The sequence below is a fragment of the Rhinolophus sinicus genome, chromosome 13 (genome assembly GCF_057876585.1).
Source record: "Rhinolophus sinicus isolate RSI-liver-muscle chromosome 13, RSI-T2T, whole genome shotgun sequence".
NCBI lineage: Eukaryota > Metazoa > Chordata > Mammalia > Chiroptera > Rhinolophidae > Rhinolophus > Rhinolophus sinicus.
The window spans coordinates 1,429,134-1,446,406 of NC_142513.1; the positions used below are offsets into that span (position 1 = coordinate 1,429,134).

Sequence of the window (17,273 nt, forward strand, 5' to 3'; positions counted from 1 at the left end):
TGCTCGGAGGAGCCGGCTCCTGGGCCACGCGCCCTGACACTCCTCTTGGCCCCTGCCCTTCTCGCCCGGGACTTCACCTTCCTATATCCCCGTTTCCTCTTCTGCAAAGTGGAGATTCGACCAGTGCTTATCTCGCAGGGCTGTACAAGGACTGAGTTAAGACTTCCAGTGCTAAGAATAGTGGAGCAGAGTAAACACTGAGTAAGTGTTAGCTATTACTGTCAGGGAGGCACGGAAGAACTTTATAAGATTATGTGAAATAGTACCCCCCCCACCCACACACAGGTATTTTTAAGCCTTGAGGGGTTACTGCCCTGACCCCTGAGATTATGGCGGGCGGACAGGTTCTGATGGGGAAGCAACGTGCTGGGACTCGCCCTCCCCAGTGTTCGGCGTTCCTGGTCCATGTCACAATCTCCTGTGGGCACGTGCCAGCACGTTCCCTGTCCCTGCTCTGTTTGCTGATGCTTTTGTGTCCGGTGCTGTCATTCTGCTGTGCTGAACGAGTTGGCTGTTTAGTAACTAAAGTGGAGACTAGAAAGCTCTTGAAAACGCCTTTCTCCTGTGACGTCAGCTGAGTTCCCTCTGGCGTTGGTGCCCCTGCACTGCAGGTGGGGGCACATCTGTGCTGGGGGCCTCACAGAGGACCCCCTTTACTGAGCATCTGAAACAGCTCAGAACAGAGTTTCCGAGGTCCACAGCGGTCTGTTCAGTGCGATGCAGATGTAAATAAGGTGTTTGTGCTTTCGCTTCAGCTGCCGCTTGTGCGTGTCACCATCTGGCTGTCAGCGTTTTGCTGTCAGTTTCCTTTCAAACCAACTTCAACGTCACCTTGCTCAGGACTCAAGCCCTCTTTCCATCGGGACGAAGGTGTCAGTGGGCCACCTGGACCGCTGTCTCCTTTACTCCCCTCTTCTGCAGCACTGTGCCCGGTCTTTAGGTCCAGGGGACACGTGCTTCTTACTGCCTTCATCACTTTTTTAGTGCTTGTCAACAAGATTACAAGAAATCCCCACGGGGTCCGATTTCCCAGACACACGGCATTCTTTAAAGACCAGGTTTGGTAGACTTTGACATAGAAGTTAATGGTATTTTTATTCCAGTATATGAAGACTTCAGTCCTACCCTTTTACTTTGGTAAGAAAGGTTCAGACTTAGGGTGGCCTCACTGAAAATTGTGACTAAACTGTAGACTCACTTGAGTATACAGTTCTCTATGAAAGGATTGGTTTTGGGGCACACTGGGCGGCAGGGAATTACTTTCACTTGTCGCTCCTTTAGCTGACTCTCACTTGTTTTCCAGGCACCTGGGACCCCTATTATTGCACGGCAGGTGACCCCAACGACCATAATTAAGCAAGTGTCTCAGGCCCAGACGGCGGTACAGCCCCCCACGGCGGTACAGCGCTCGCCCGGAGTGCAGGTGAGCCGCGGCTCGGCGCTGCGTCCGGGATACAGACACGGCCTCCCGAGTTTGGGGGTGGGGCGCGAAGCTGTGAGCTGGCAGGAAGGTTCTCTTGAAGAAAGTGTGTTTTCTCTGCCAACGCAGAGTAGGTCAGGGTTCCTTTTCTGTAAAGCCTCATGAGATTTAGCACCAGCGGCACCTTTTAAAGCTTCCTGCTATGCCAGAAGTCTAATTAAAAATGGTATCTATGAATACTTGATCGTGTGTGTGTACCTGTCACCCCGAGTGTCCTGATGGTGACAGCAGTTCTTGTCTGAACATCCGTTCCAGACCTTACTGTTGATGGGCATTAGTTTGTGTGGCTCTCACCCTTTTCCTGCTGAGGCATTGATGAGTGACATGTGCGGACTTCCGGACTTGCTCGCACTCAGCCGGCGCGGCCACCTGCGGCCGTGTCCTCTCCAGTAATGAGCCCCTGGTGGAGCTGGTGTGTGTGTTTGGTTGTTGGAGTTTTAAACAGTGTGTGAGCTGTGGGATGGGAGCAGGTGCTGATGTCTCTTGGCCGGTTGGGTGCTCCTGACAGCTCAGCCTCTGGGCGGGAAAGCCCAGGAGAGGCCCGTGTCCCGGCTCGGCCGGCCCCTTCCTTTGCGGAGAAGGAGACCCCGTCAGAGAAGCGGCCTGCTCTGGAAGCCAGGCCGGAGCAGCCAGAGCTGTTCCTGTGGTTGAGGTGTTGTGAGCATCCATCATAAATGCAGGTTTTACAGTGTTGGCCACGTTTTCTTGGGCAGCTGCGTGGGCCAGGCTGTGCTCTGATGTGTTGCTGAGCTGTGTGTGTCCCCACTGCAGCACTGTGCGGCTTCCCAATGAGGTGGCTGGGACAGCTGGTGGGCAGAGGGCCCCGGAGCAGCCCAGCACCGGCTCCTTCCCCCGACGGGATCTCGTCTTCATTCACCCTCCGCGTCTACAGTGGGGGGCAGTGTTTGAATTAAAGCCGGGGGAAGAGCAGCTCGGCCCCAGTGAATGAGCCAGAGCCGACGTCCTCTGTGTGTGTCGGGGGCGAGCCCAGGTGACCAGGATGTCCCTGGGCTGCAGGCTTCAGTGTGGCGGGCAGTCCCGTCCGAATTCCACTTGCAGTGGAAGGTGACAGTGCAGCTCACGGTCGGCTTTGCCTCAGAGTCAGTGGAAGGTAAATGTATCCCATAGATGCACGTCTTGTCGTCCAGGTGAAGTGTGTATTTGTCGGGCCAGCAGGAGAATGTGTGGGAACAGATTTCCAGGTGAGGGAAACTCCCAGAGGGTGAGGAGCGCCCTGCACGGCTCTGCCCCGCGGCTCTGCCCCGCTCGGCCCCGGCGGAGAGATGGGGCTCGGTTTGCTCTTCCTTTTCCTTTGAGGGTGTATTTGATATTTTCTATTTACCAGAGTAACTGTTATAGAGAATGTTACAATTAAAGAAGACACACATTATAAAGAACAAGCCGTGACCTCCTCCGGCTCACTGCAGCCTGGCATCCCTGGGGCACCTGAGCGCCCGTAAGGGGCGGTGCAGGCTGTGGCTGCGGCTTACGGGGGGTGCCCGCTCCAGTCAGGCTCGGGGGTGGCGCTGCCCCTACTTTGAGGTTGCGAGAAAGGAATGTTTAAAAGATTGGAGAGAAAAGGTTGAAAGCTAGATTTATAACTTGCAAAAAGACTGATTAAGAAAAACCAGTACGTGTCTGCGTCGTGACCTTGCTGTGGAGCAGAAACGGCGGGAGCCTGACTGAGGCGGCAGGTGAACTGCTCTAGGTGTCTGACATCTGGCTGGTCGTTTGTTCAGCAGGTGGCCCTCCTGCTAACCCACTCCCATCCGTTTCTCCCGTTGCTCCGAAAACCCTCTTTTGTGATGTTCCTTGATCAGACTCACTCTTGGAGAGCGAGGAAAGGCTTGGGACCCCACCCCTGTCATTGTGGTGCCACCTTGCATGAGGGCGGACCACAGGTGAAGTCCTGGCCTCTTGTCACCAGGCTCTCTGTACAGACCAGACGGTGGCGTTTTCAGCTGTAGTTTCTCTGTTTGGTGCTTTTACTTTCTGATGGGATCCGGTTTGGTTATTAAAAGATGACTTGTACTGGTCATCGTGTGACTTTTAGGATGGACTTGTGACCAGCAGGTTCTTTCCAGCCATTGGCTTCATTGCCCCCTCCGGTGTCAGGCCTGCGCGCTCAGGCCATCTGTGGTGGGTCCCGAGGGCCCTGCCTGTGGTGCCTGTCCCTCCCCATCCCCCCCCCCCCCCCGCACACACTGGCTCGTGGGGCCCTGCCGCTGCAGGGGGTGCAGGCCATCTCCCCGTAGCCTCTGTTCACCCTGTGTTTTGGACTCTTGCAGCCTCAGCTTGTTCTGGGTGGCACTGCCCAGACACCCTCACTTGGGACGGCAACGGCTGTTCAGACGGGGACACCTCAGCGAACAGTCCCAGGAGCCAGCACCACCTCCACGGCTGCCACGGTGAGTTCTGCCTCGCTGCACCCCTCGGACCCTGCCCCTCGCCACCACCTCCCTTTCCTCTCAAAGCCCCAGAGCTGTTTGGAGCCGTGCGTCTCGTCCGTGCTGCCTCAGAGCACCCACCAGCCTGGGGCAGCTGCAGCCCTAGACATGCGGGTGCTTTGCGGTCTGCGTGGCTCCTCGGGCTGGGGGGTGTCTCAGGGCAGAGGCCCCTGGGTGGCAGGGAGGGCCCCATGTTCCTGCCCGGGTTTTTCGGGCCCTGCCCTGCAGGAGTCTGCAGTGCTAAGGCCCCAGCAGCGGTGTTTGAACAAGTAGCACGTGGGCTGTGCAAAGGTGCGGACTGGTGAAGCGGCACTGGCGTCCATTTCTGTTTCTCCTTCTAGTAGTTCCCCTGCATGTATATACACCTTTGAATTAATGGGCTCATACTTTCTTTATGGCTTTGTATTTCTCACCATCTTTAGTAGCAGTGTCACAAGTGAATTCCTCTTATTGTGCATTTAGATAGATGACAGTGTTTGTTTCTGATAACCAGCATTATGGTGAATATCTTAGAGGCTCCCCTTTTCAGCTGGGGGGCTGTTGACTTAGCTTATTTCTAAAGGAGGAGCTGCCGGGCTGAGTGAGGCGTAAGCTTGGACCGGCCTGTCGCTTTGTGTGGTCACGTGGCCCCTAGGTCACATGTCCTGGTTTGTACCCCCCTCAGCAGGCCAGCACGGTTACTGCCTTTTCTTGAAAGACGTTTGAGAAGAAATATATATTTCTTATATTCATGTCTTAGTTAAACCGAAAGCTATGATGAAAATCTGCTTTTTAAGACTTTTTCACTTACATGTTTTTAACTTGACTGCAGGAAACTATGGAAAACGTGAAGAAATGTAAAAATTTTCTATCTACGTTAATCAAATTGGCATCATCGGGTAAACAGTCCACGGAGACAGCGGCTAACGTGAAGGAGCTGGTGCAACACTTGCTGGTGAGGCCTCACTGGGCCCTGGGCGAGGTTCCGACACGCGGGGGCCAGGGCGCCGTGCGCAGCAGGGTTCTCCCTGGTCAGGGCTTCCACCCGAGGCTCGCGGTCTTAGTGGTGTGCGTGGTGTCGTGTCTGAGTGAAGGGGTCCCTGGCTCCCATTGGCGCTGCCTCGTGCATCTGTGCTCGCAGCTCTGACTGTGATTATGAGGCCACCTTCAGGCTTGTCTGCCTCCTAGCAGAGTGCCTGGCATTGAGTGACAGCTGAGTGAAGGGGACAAGAGGCAGAGCAGTAAGCCACCCAGGCGCAGGCGCAGGCACAGCCACCGGCTGGTTCCGGAGGGAGGGCCAGGCGAGGGTCCAGCTGCACACCTAGGATGCTAGTGTCGGCCAAAACATGCCACGCGTTCACTTTCCTGTCACCTCTGTCCAACACCAGACCTGGCACAGGGAACAGCTGATCATGGGATACGAGACCAGAGTGATGCTGAGTGAAGAGATGTGTGTGTGTGGATTTTTATTCGTGGAGGAATTTCAATGTGAATTTTATTTTTAAGGACGGAAAAATCGAAGCAGAAGATTTCACTAGCAGGTTATACCGGGAACTTAATTCTTCACCTCAACCTTACCTTGTGCCTTTCCTGAAGGTAATTGTAAAGCCGTCTGGCACCTGCACCTGCACCTGCACCTGCATGCGTGGGGGCGGCTTTGTCCCGCGGGAGGGGTGGGGTTCACGGCTGTCACAGATGTGTTTGAAAGCACAGCGCCCTGTGACTGATCGTCTAGTTTTCTCTTCAGAGGCTTTTCTGGGTGTTATGAGACCCCTGACGCTGTGGCCAGTCTGCTGTGTCACGCGTCCTAAGCACAGGGCAAACGCAGGGTGGTCTGTGAGTGTGACGGCTGGTGGGGGCGCTCACCCAGGCAAGGACTCAGGGCTTCACCAGCGTCGGATTGACCCCACAGATAATCTCTGAGGCCATAAGAGTCTTAAGAGCACTTCAAAAATACCTCTTTTTCTTACTGAGAATAATCCTCCCTCGGTGACGTGTGTGTGTATGAGCGTGTGTATGTATGTGTGTGACAGTGTGAGTGCATGAGCGTGTGTGCATGTATGTGTGTGTATGTGTGACGGGTCTATCAGAGTGTGTGTACGTGTATGTGTGCTGGGTGTGTGGACATGTGTATGTGTGTGTGGATACCTGACATCAGAGGCATCTCCTTAAGGCCCTGAAGCCTAAGCTCTTTAGCTTGAGAACTTTGCTCAGGGCGGATGTGTCTGAGTTTGGGAGCAGGGAGCCTGGTGTCGGTACCGCCCGCCAACGTCATGTCTTTCTGCCCAGAGGAGCTTGCCGGCCTTGAGACAGCTGACCCCCGACTCCGCAGCCTTCATCCAGCAGAGCCAGCAGCAGCAGCCGCCCGCCTCGCAGGCCAGCACCGCGCTCACGGCTGTGGTGCTGAGCAGCTCTGTCCAGCGCACGGCCGGGAAGACGGCGGCCACCGTGACCAGCGCCCTCCAGCCCCCTGTCATCAGCCTCACGCAGCCCACACAGGTTGGCGTTGGCAAGCAGGGGCAGCCCACGCCGCTGGTATGCAGGCGAGAGCCCGCGTCCCCCCCTGCCCGCCTGCCCGCCTCCTGGCTCAGGAGAGGCGCCTGCCAGGAGCAGGCTGGGTTTTAGCCTGGGTAGTTAGCCCAGTGCCGAGGCCCACGAGTCTGAAACCAGTTTTTCTGTAAAGGGTAGTAAGCGTGTTGGCTTTCGCGCACCATGTCCATTACCTGCATCGTTTCAAGGTGTTTGTGGTTTACACAAACTCTGTGTGTTTGTAGTGACTCTTACCAGGATGTCAGCTTTGATTAGGAACAAGGGCCCAGATGCAGCAAACTGACCATGTGTGCTTGGAGTTGACACGTCAGGCAGGCCGGTGAGCCTGTATCTGGGTGTAGGTGCCAGCTCTGCAGTCAGGCTTGGGCCCTGGTGAGTCTCACGAGCTGAAGCTGCTGATTGATCGTTTATTGACAGTTTGGGTCCAATTTTCTGAGCTCTGAGGCTGGAGAAAGCATCTTTGTTTCCACAGGCATATTGGTGGCCTTTTACAAAATGTTCAAAGGGATTTTGTTCTTCCAAAGACAGTTACCAAAAACACACAGTGCAGGTTCCCTCGCACTTAATGGCATGTTGTGGAGTGGATTTTACAATAATAAAGTGACCAAGTGGGTGACCCCAGTGTACCCTGGGCTCCCTCACCTGCTTAGGTGAAAACCTGCGTTGTTCTGCCTCGAGTGGTGGTGAGGCAGCCGGCTGATCTGGGCAGCAGGGAGGCTGGTCTGTGGCGTGGGGCCGAGGTGCCCACGTGAGAGCAGGTCTCCACGCTCCTTTCAAGGGGCAGAGATTTGTTGTGGCCTTTGCTTTCATGTCGTGTAAGTACAGAGCAGCTCTGTTTGACAGTCACTGGGGCTAATTTATGCAAAAGCTGGGTTCTCTGAGCGAGAAGTTGCTGGGCAGCCAGTTTCCCCAAAGGTTTGACCTTCCTGCGTAGTGGATGACATCATCGGTGTTTTTAGACCCAGGCTGTCTCGGGCTCTGTGTGGCTTCGTGTGTCTGCAGAGGTAGCAGGGGGCAGCCGGACGCAGGTCTGACCCGTTCCCGGCATTCCTTGAGGCCTGTAGAGGTGTGAATGCCGGAGGCACTTCCCTGGGCTTATGGCAGAACCTGACCTGAACCATCTGAGGCTTCATTGTCCTGTAGAGTGTGAATTTTCATAGGTTTTGTTTCAGGAATAGTGTGATCCCAGGGCACTGCCACATCCCCGCTGTGTGTCCCATAACATACCCCCCAGGTTACCTTTGTCCGAAGCACCCGACCCAGAGGTTTCGGGCAAGGCTGTTGGCCTGTAGCCATGTGGCGTTAGAAGGGGTCTTAATGCCTCTGGGCCCAGCACAGGGAGCGTCCAGTGCTGCCAGCCTATAGAGCCACCGCTGTGTGCGGGCTGGGAGAGCTAGGCTGGAATCGGAGCACATGAGCTGTCTGGACAGGTGGACAGGTAGACAGGTAAACGGTGAGCAGAAACAGGACGAGCCTGTGCTTGGTGGCGGGAGTGAGGGGCCAGACAGTGCAGAGCAGTGGGCACACAGCTGGGGTGGGGCTCAGGCTGTGTGGTTCGGGCAGTAGGAGAGGCCCTTTGACAGCCAGGTTCAGGGCAGGACGTAGGAAATCTAACATCCCCCCGAAAGCCATCTCGCCTCTTAGAATGTGGAGGAGGGGAAACAAGCTTGAGCTGTAGCCCCAGGCAGCCATGGCACGTCCACTGGAATGTGGGGAGAGGTCTCCTGTTCCACCTGCTCCCGTGAGCTCAGCTTGCCCCTCCAGGCATTGAGCTCAGGGCCCCATGTGCAGTGTCCACGTCCCGACGTCCCCGTAGCAAATCCCCCCTGAAGAGTTGGCTTTGGTTGTGGGGCCTGAGGTGGGTGTGCCGGGCCTGCTGCAGCCGCCCCGCCCCAGGCCAGGGCAGGGGGCGGCTGGGGTGGAGTGCCAGCAGCTCCGGGCGGGCGGGCTGTGCTCAGGACGGCTGTGTGCTCTGCCGCAGGTGATCCAGCAGCCTCCCAAGCCCGGAGCGCTCATCCGGCCCCCGCAGGTGGCGCTGACACAGACGCCCATGGTGGCCCTCAGGCAGCCTCACAGCCGCATCGTGCTCACGGCGCCCCAGCAGGTCCAGCTCAGCCAGCTGCAGCCAGGTGAGGGCCTGTGGCCGCCTCGGCCACGCAGTGGGCAGTCCTGTTCTCCTGCCTTTTTATTGTGCTGGACACGTGACAAAAGTAGCACCTGAGCCCTTTGAAGTGTACAGCTCAGCGTCGCCAGCGTCACCCGTCAGTGTGGTTTTCACCCTTACATGTACATTTACCACTGCTGTCGGGCGTCATTCCCACACTTAGCTTGACGAGAGGTGCGCTGCACTTTCGAGTTAGGAAGCTCATTTGCCTAAGAACGTGACTGTGTGGGGGAGGGGGGCGACCCCTCCCCAGGCCCCTCACGCACTGGAGCGGTGTCCCTCTCAGCAAAGCCCAGCGGCCCCCTTCGTGGTTGGAGCACAGTGCCCACGACACATACGCTGGTGGACATACCGTGTCTCTTGTTTTGCAGTCCCTGTGGTGAAACCTGCCGTGTTACCTGGAACCAAAGCCCTTTCAGCTGTCTCAGCCCAGGCAGCTGCTGCACAGAAAAATAAACTCAAGGAGCCTGGGGGAGGCTCGTTTCGGTAAGGAAGGGGCTGCAGACCAGCTGATCTTCTGTGTGAAGCAACGGAAAGTCCGTTTTTTTGCGACCGCCCAGTATCGGAGAGTATGCCACTCCCACTGAAGAAAGTCCAGTTCAGAACCTTCAGAAATGCTGCCCTTGGGTCTCTGGATGCACAGCCGGTCTGAGCATCGTCACAGTTGAGGACGTGCATGTTGGGAACAGGGCAGTAGAAAGGGCCGCCGTGGTAACTTCCGTTACGACGACGAAGCAGTAGGAAAGGGGGCGTGTTTCAGGAGGCTTTCGCTGGCCCTTCCCTTCCCAGATGCTGCTTCCCAAAGCCATTAGGCAGCTGGAGCAGGGTGGGCGTTGGCAGTGCTGAGCTGTGGTGGCCCAAGCCGGGTGGGGAGGCCAGCGCCGGGTGGGGTGGGAGGGGGCAGGAGCTGGAGACGGGCGGGTCCACCTCCGGTCAGAGGAGTCAGTGGGCGAAGGCTGCACATGCCTCGGCTGCGTCCTGGCAGGGAAAGGGGGGGAGTTAGAGGCGCAGAGCGAGTGCGCTGGAGTGACTGCCATGGTGTCGGGCTGGCACGGCGATGTGAGCTCGCGGTCAGTGTGGTTAGATAGAGCCGTCCACTGCACATGCAGATTCAGTGACAGCCCGTGGCAGCGAGCACACCTGGCGCTCAGAGCTCATCTTCTACCGCCGTTTTCCTGCAGTGGCCAGGGCGCCTGGGATTCCTGGGCTGGGGTCAGGAGAATGCGAGGCGAGCCTAGCGTACCTTTTCGTCAGATTGGAAAGCACTGCTCGGGGTGGACGGGCACGTGTCAGAGCTCCTGGCAGTCACCCGGAGGGGCCTCCCTGCTGCGGGCCACGTCGGTAGTGCACACGCGCACATATCGCTGACCACAGGGAGGCAGGAGCGCCCTGATTGTGGGGAAGCTGGGCAGGGGCTCCGCCATGGTGCTGGCGCTCAGAGTGTAGCTCAGTGAGAGGCCCATAAAACGCGGCCCCTGTGGGAGGTGGCGAATGAGGCCACATCCGTACGTCTTGTCACAAGGGGAGTCAGTCAGATGGAGAACAGAGACGTGCTGTGAACAGCTGGCCTGTGACCCACCAAGTGTCAGGGGCTCAAGAGTCAGGAAGGGCTGCGGAATGGTCCAGGCCAGGAGGCTGAAGAGAAACGGCAGCGAAATCAGTACGATTCCGAATTAGACTTTTGCTGTGGAGGATGCTACTGGGATAGTCAGCCAGATGAGAGGGCCTGAGCGCGGCTGGTGGCCGTGGAGTGTGGTGGGTGGCCTGGTCTGCAGAGTCACTCTGGATCTGTCGGGAATGCCCGTGTCCGCAGGGAACACACTGCAGTGGTCCCGAATGGGTGTCGGGTGGCCTGCTCCCCCTCGAGTGAGTCAGGAAGGAAGCCCCTCATCCTGCGCTCCCACTTTCCTGGGAGTTTGTGATTGTCTTCAAGTTCAGTTAGTGCTCTGACTTTCAGAAAGGGCCCCCGTGGAGGAGCTCTGTGAGAGTAGGGGTAGAGCGTTGGACTTTGCTGTCTGTGCTTGGCATTGGCTGTGGGGAGCCTCTGCACACGTCTGTCCATATGCAGAGAGCTTGGCATTGGCTGTGGGGAGCCCTCTGCACACGTCTGTCCATATGCAGAGAGCTTGGCATTGGCTGTGGGGAGCCTCTGCACACGTCTGTCCATATGCAGAGAGCTTGGCATTGGCTGTGGGGAGCCTCTGCACACGTCTGTCCATATGCAGAGAGCTTGGCATTGGCTGTGGGAGCCTCTGCACACGTCTGTCCATATGCAGAGAGCTTGGCATTGGCTGTGGGGGAGCCTCTGCACACGTCTGTCCATATGCAGAGAGCTTGGCATTGGCTGTGGGGAGCCTCTGCACACGTCTGTCCATATGCAGAGAGCTTGGCATTGGCTGTGGGGGGCCTCTGCACACGTCTGTCCATATGCAGAGAGCTTGGCATTGGCTGTGGGAGCCTCTGCACACGTCTGTCCATATGCAGAGAGCTTGGCATTGGCTGTGGGGGGACCCTCTGCACACATGTCCATATGCAGAGACTCATGTTCCGCTTCAGCCCCCAGCGGGTCTTCCTTTCAAAGACCAGACTCAGTTTCAAAGAAGACCTAGGCTTCCGCTGCAGGTGACAGCACAGTGGGGGAGGCAACTGGCAGGACGCATGCCTGGGGGAGACATCAGCTGTGCTTCCCGCCGGGGCGCCCCTGCCTCTCTGTGCATTGCCCCCTAAGTCGGGACCCCCAGAAGGTGCCTCCTGCTTTTCCTTTAGAGCCTCTGTTCCTCTTCTTTTCTGAAGGGACGACGATGACATTAACGATGTGGCATCGATGGCTGGAGTGAACCTGTCGGAAGAAAGTGCAAGAATATTAGCCACAAACTCAGAGCTCGTGGGCACCCTCACGCGGTCCTGTAAGGACGAGACCTTCCTCCTCCCAGCGCCGTTGCAGAGACGAATACTAGAAATAGGTGCGTCCGTGCTTCCTGGCTGCGGCCAGGGCTCCACGTCCATGTGCAGGCTTGCGGGGCACCATGAGTTGGACGCTCGGGGCCAAGCCGCTTCTGCCAGTAGCTCGCCGCACGTGGCTTGCCCATGTCACACCTTGTACGTGGTGGTGATGGTGGTGGCCCTCTGTCCGGGGGCCTCCTGGGCTGCCCGGAGGCTGTGTAGAGCAGTAGCTGGGGGTGGGGGGACCCAGCAAACTCATGAGAAAGAGGGCCATTTAAACATTTGACATGTTGCCTGCCCCCAGGTAAGAAACACGGCATAACGGAGTTACACCCAGACGTGGTGAGTTACGTATCACATGCCACGCAACAGAGGCTGCAGAACCTCGTAGAAAAAATATCAGAAACGGCTCAGCAAAAGAACTTCTCCTATAAGGTAACGCGCTGTTTCCCTGAAGAGGGGCCGGCCCTCGCTCTCCGAGTGGCGCGCCTGAGGCCTCCTCCCCACATCCAGGCACAGGGCGGCCCAAGTGTCAGCTCATTCTGAGTTTTACGCAGAACTAGATTTGGGGAAGAGTCCACTTCTTTGAGCCGCCTGGTGTTCTCGGCTGCTCCATCCTCCTTGGCTGGGGAAGGAAGGGTAGGGCGGCCGGGGCTGAGGTGGAGGTGACCTGTTCAGCTTTGGGGTCCAGGGGGCTCCAGACCCGCTCCTGTGACTCCTCCATTGCCCCATTTTTTTTCGTGGAGGGTCACCTGCACCGGAGTCCCGGCCTCCCACAGCGGCATCTTCCTTGCCCCCCAGCCCTGAGTGCTGTTCTGCAGGGCACCACAGGGCAGCAGGAGTGGGCGGGCGTGACAAGGCAGGCACCACTCACGTTCCCTGGGCGACAGCGCCTTCCAAACAGTGGTTAAAATGAAAGCACGGAGCCATTTTGCTTAACATTTATGTTACTATGAAAAAGTTTAGATGTTGCTTTAAAAAAATCAAACCCCAAAGTGCATAAAATGAGCCATGGGGTAGCTTGCCTGAGCCCTCTCTGAGCGTGTTGCTGTGCAGAGCTCCTCAGCGACAGGTTCGGCCGGACATGAGAGGGTGGGCTTGGGTCTGCACGGTGGTGCTGGTGGTGCGTGGGAACTGGCCCGAAGGTGGTGCACATACTGCCCAGCTGGGTTCCCAGAGTGATGACACACAGGGTTTTTACTTTTTTTGTAGGATGATGACAGATATGAGCAGGCAAGTGATGTCCGGGCTCAGCTCAAATTTTTCGAGCAGCTTGACCAAATCGAAAAACAGAGGAAAGATGAGCAGGAAAGAGAAATCTTAATGCGAGCAGCAAAGGCAAGTGCTTGCACTTCTCTGGTGGACTGTCCCCCGTCCCCTTCCTGTCCTGGGCACCCACGACACCCTCACGGTTTTGGGCTGGCCTTGGGACAGGTGTGGGAGTGGAGCTGGGGCACGAGGCCTCGGCAGCCACGGCGTGTGGGGCAGGAGCCGGCTGAGTCCTGAGCCCTTGGGCCGCCCTGGCGCCTGTCCTCATCCCGTCAGGTCAGACCCTGCAGCGGGCAGGCGTGTCAGGGACCGCGTCTCCATTTTGAGGTCCATTCTCTGTGATGCTCAGCCTAGATGTTCATCTCTGGGCTTTAAGCACGTCAGAAATTTCATGTGCCTTCTGTTATGACCTGGGTGTTCTATAGAGAATAAGATAACACGTGTCTTAGATGGTAAACGTTTAGGTCGTAACTTCTTTTTTTTTAATCTCGTTGAAAAATAGTCTCGGTCCAGACAAGAAGATCCAGAACAATTAAGGTTGAAACAGAAGGCAAAAGAGGTAAGGGACCTTTCGTAGTCAATGCATCTTCGCTCCACGCTTGCAAACACATGTGCATGCAACCGAAACTGCCAACGAGAGGGAAAGGTGAACAAAGGGACGGTATTTCCATACCACAGCACTTCTGCAGCGACTTAAAATGTTTGCCACGGTATTTTCCAGTGCCAACCGTTTGTGTCCTGCTTTCAATGAACGGTAATCTCTCTTTGGGTGCAGTTAATCCGTACTTTTAAAATTTGTTCCTATTTCTGAGCTTTTTAAGATGAGCATCTATCGTTTTATTATTTTCCTGATTGTGTAATATGCTTACTGTTAAAAAACACTCAAAACATTGAAGAAATTTTAATTTAGAAAATTTCTGAAAACCCTTTGGTGTCTGTATTTTATTACTTTGTAGTGAGTGAGAAATGTGTATGAAATGACAGCCCTTGTTTCCTTTTCAAAACTAAGATGCAGCAGCAGGAGCTGGCACAGATGAGGCAGCGCGACGCCAACCTCACGGCGCTGGCCGCCATCGGGCCCAGGAAAAAGAGGAAAGTGGACTCTCCAGGACCGGGGTCGGGGACAGAGGTACAGAGTGTTACGGGCACTGAGGGGTGGGGGGGCCTTGCCCAGCTAACCTCCTCGGGCACTCACACACGAGCATGCGATCCTTTAAATTCAAATCCACTTATTTGTGAGTGCCACAGAAGTTGTCACCGTGGTTGAATGTGGTGCAATGTGGGCTAACTTTCAAAAGGTGTGGGGAGATTATAACTGTCAGAAGAATGACCTTCGTGGGGTAACCCTTCTTACTGAGTGGTGGTTGGGAGAGGAGCCTGTGGGAGCGCAGGTAACCCTGGCAGTAAGAAAAGGACTTGGTACCGGTTTGCATTTGTCCAAACTTGTTAGTTTCCTGCTTTGTTTGTTGTCATATCTTTACATACAGTTATAAACCCAACCTTTAAGTATGTCGGTTGTTTCTAACTAAATTACAGGAGGAGCAGGCGTCGTCTTTTATGTGTACCTACTTGCGTACCACCGCTGGAGTTCTTTGCTCCCCGCTCACGGTCCGCATTTCCATCAGCAGCATTGGTTCCCCTTTGGCTCGAAGGACAGCGTTTCCATTTCTTACAGTGCAGCCTGCTGACGGTGGAGTCTGTCCGTTTTTGTTCACTTGAAAATGGTTGTATTTCACCCTCAGATTTGAATGGCATTTCTCTTGAATACAAACTTCTGGGTTGAGAGTTTGTTTTTGTCTTTCGGTTCTGTTTTTAAAGATTTAATTTCTCCTACATTCTTGAATAAGCCAAGCAAATCCAGATGTATATCATTTAATTTTCTAGAACGACAGACTAAAAGAGATAAGTGAAGCCAAGAACTCGTCATCTCTTCATTTTCCCTCTGTTTCTTGAACGCCTCTGTTTTACTGCTGGGCCTCTTCACGTTTCTAAGGAAATTCCTGTTCTAATGCCATGTTATCTTGTTCTAGATCACAAGAGGAGAAGGGACACTTCCCCGTGTGTTTTGCAGAATTATAAGACTTACTCTTAAAACTGATGGACAGCTATTAATGTGTGACTGTATTTCTGCTTCTTAGAGTTGTTGTTCCACTGTTTTCAGGGTCCCAGTGGAAGAGCAAAGACTATGTTTTCACCCGTTCCCTGTACGTAGCAGTTCTCTCGTCTTTGCCTGTTTTGAGTTTATCATTTTAGTTTTTAGAGGTTTGTGTTGTGTTTAGACTTGGTTCTCTTGACATTTAGTCTGCTTGGGGTTCCTTGAACTCTAGGTCAGTGTTTTCCTCAAATTTGGAATATTTTGGCCTTTATTTTTTCAAAATTGTTTTCTGTCCAGTCTTTTTTCTACTGGGACTCCCAATTACACGTATATTAGACCTTTCTTCAGAATGGATGATTTCTGCTGTTTTTTCCTCAAGTTCCCTGAACACATGGAGTTCTGTTATCTCATCAGCTGTTAAGCCCCTCCAGTGACATTCTCGTTTGTTAATGTATTTTGTCGTTCTAGGATTTCTGTTTAGGTCCTTTTTATGGTTTCCCATTCTTTGCTGAGATTCCCTGTCTGCTCACTTATTGAGACCACATTTTCCCATTATTCTCTGAACCTATTTATAAAAGCTGCATAATGTCTTTGTCAAGTCCAACATCTGGGCTATCTCGGGTTTGGTGTCTGTCAGCTGCCGTTTCCTGGATGACGGGTCACACTTTCCTATTCCTCTGCTGTCTAGTGATTGCTGTTTGAATGCTGGGTATTGTGAGTGACACGTGGAGAGACCATGCATTTCCATCTTCCTCTAAAGAGTGCAGCTGTGGTTTAGCAGACAGCTCAGCTACTCAGCTTTGTTTTTCACTTTGGTGTTAGTGAGAGTCCGTAGAAAGCTCACGGCATTTCTGAAGCCTCTCCAACTCAGTGGGCCTCAGCTGCAAACTGTGCCCTCCCTGTGCAGGTTTGGTGCTAGGCTTTGTTCAGGTGAGTAAGCTGGTGATCCTGACTCCTGGGGAAAGGCCTTTTGGCACCGTGGCTGGATGTCAGGAGTGTGCATGAGGTCTGTCTTCTCAGGCAGGCTGGACTCTAGTGAAGACTGTCATTTCATGCCCATGTGCCTGCTTGCTACAGAGCTAACACATGATACAGCTGTTACTTCGTCTGCTCTCTCCCATTAGCCCTCCTTGCATCTGAGGGCCACGAGTCACTGTGTGTTTAATACTGATGACTAGTGTGTATGTTGACGTCTGTTTAGTCATTTTGGTTTTCTGAGTCTCATTCTCTACCAGATTCTTTTGGAATGGTTCATGGGGGCAGTGTTCCCCAAATTCTTGCATATTGATAACCGTTTGTGACCTTTTAACTTGAAGGTCAGTTTTGACAGCTATAAAATCCTTGGATCACGTTTTCTTTCCTTGAGAATCTTAACTGCTTCTCCATACTTTTTCCTGGGATAAAGTATTGCTGTCAGTCTGATGATAGTTGTATTTCTCTTCTATGTCATGTGTTCTTTTTGCCCAAAGATGCCCAAAGAAGCCTTTTCTATAAAGCCTTTATTTTACTTGGCATTGGTTATTCTGGGTTGGCATTCTCAGTATGGGTGTGTTCTTTCAACATGCAGTTCCAAATCTTTTCTTATTCAGGAGCATTTTCTTTAATGTTCTTTTTGTATTTTGTTTTCCTCTTCAGAGATTCTGTTTTTCATGTCTTGTATTTTCTTTACCTGAATCCTTTAAATCTCTCTTTTTAAACAATTTTATATAGTTTTCATTCTTTTCATCTTCTTAATTCCTTCTTAAGGTGTTATTTGTTATGTTTATTTGCTGTTGTGTTCTTTTTAGTTTAGTCTTTATTTCTCAAATGAAATTTTCTTTTATTTCTAGTTTCTAATTCTTAACTTTGTCACCTCATTTCTAAATTTCGCTGATTCTGATTTATGTTGTTCCTTCATGCCTTTTATTATTTTCTTAATGCCTTTAGCTTGTTGTGAAATAAACATTACAGTTTTCATCTGTTTTTGATTATGCCCTTTTGGTGGTTTTCATCATCTGTGGGGATGTTATTTTGCTTCTTACTCTCTTTCTTTCCTGTAGTAACTTGGATGGGACTTGATCTTCATGCTTTGCTGTTGCTTTACTTCTACGTGAAGTTAGTTTTGCTGGACTGTTAAGAGACGTGTGATTTGAGGTGCTTTGTAACTTCACTGTGTTCCTGTGTTGCTTTCATGAAGGGATAAAAATGTGGGAACTCTCCTTCTGAGAGCCCGTGGCTCTGCTTTCCTCTGTGTCTCACTGGAACCTTCCTCTGTCTTCGTTGTGCTCGTCCTGCTCAGCTTTCACTCCCCTCCCCACAGAGCCTCTTCCGTGTGAGAGCCTGTGCTGATGGAGAGCCCTGGGGGGG

The 17,273-nt window shown here is 53.6% G+C and overlaps 1 protein-coding gene across 8 annotated transcripts in view; it reads left to right on the forward strand.

Annotated features, from left to right (window-relative positions):
• TAF4 (TATA-box binding protein associated factor 4) overlaps window positions 1-17,273 on the forward strand; it is a 62,860-nt gene that overhangs the window by 33,772 nt on the left and 11,815 nt on the right. For 6 of the 8 annotated variants that reach the window (XR_016018133.1, XR_016018132.1, XR_016018135.1 and 3 more), the window contains 12 exons: window positions 1,304-1,423; window positions 3,769-3,888; window positions 4,739-4,861; window positions 5,413-5,502; window positions 6,196-6,441; window positions 8,438-8,585; window positions 8,992-9,106; window positions 11,414-11,583; window positions 11,868-11,998; window positions 12,776-12,901; window positions 13,335-13,391; window positions 13,842-13,961. Coding sequence is in view for 4 of the 8 variants with exons in the window: in XM_088789043.1 (XP_088645169.1) it covers window positions 1,304-1,423; window positions 3,769-3,888; window positions 4,739-4,861; window positions 5,413-5,502; window positions 6,196-6,441; window positions 8,438-8,585; window positions 8,992-9,106; window positions 11,414-11,583; window positions 11,868-11,998; window positions 12,776-12,901; window positions 13,335-13,391; window positions 13,842-13,961 (1,566 nt within the window). In the remaining 4 variants the exon portion in view is untranslated. The remainder of the gene's footprint in view (window positions 1-1,303; window positions 1,424-3,768; window positions 3,889-4,738; window positions 4,862-5,412; window positions 5,503-6,195; window positions 6,442-8,437; window positions 8,586-8,991; window positions 9,107-11,413; window positions 11,584-11,867; window positions 11,999-12,775; window positions 12,902-13,334; window positions 13,392-13,841; window positions 13,962-17,273) is intronic. The other 2 variants (XR_016018134.1, XM_088789044.1) reach the window with 1 other exon arrangement.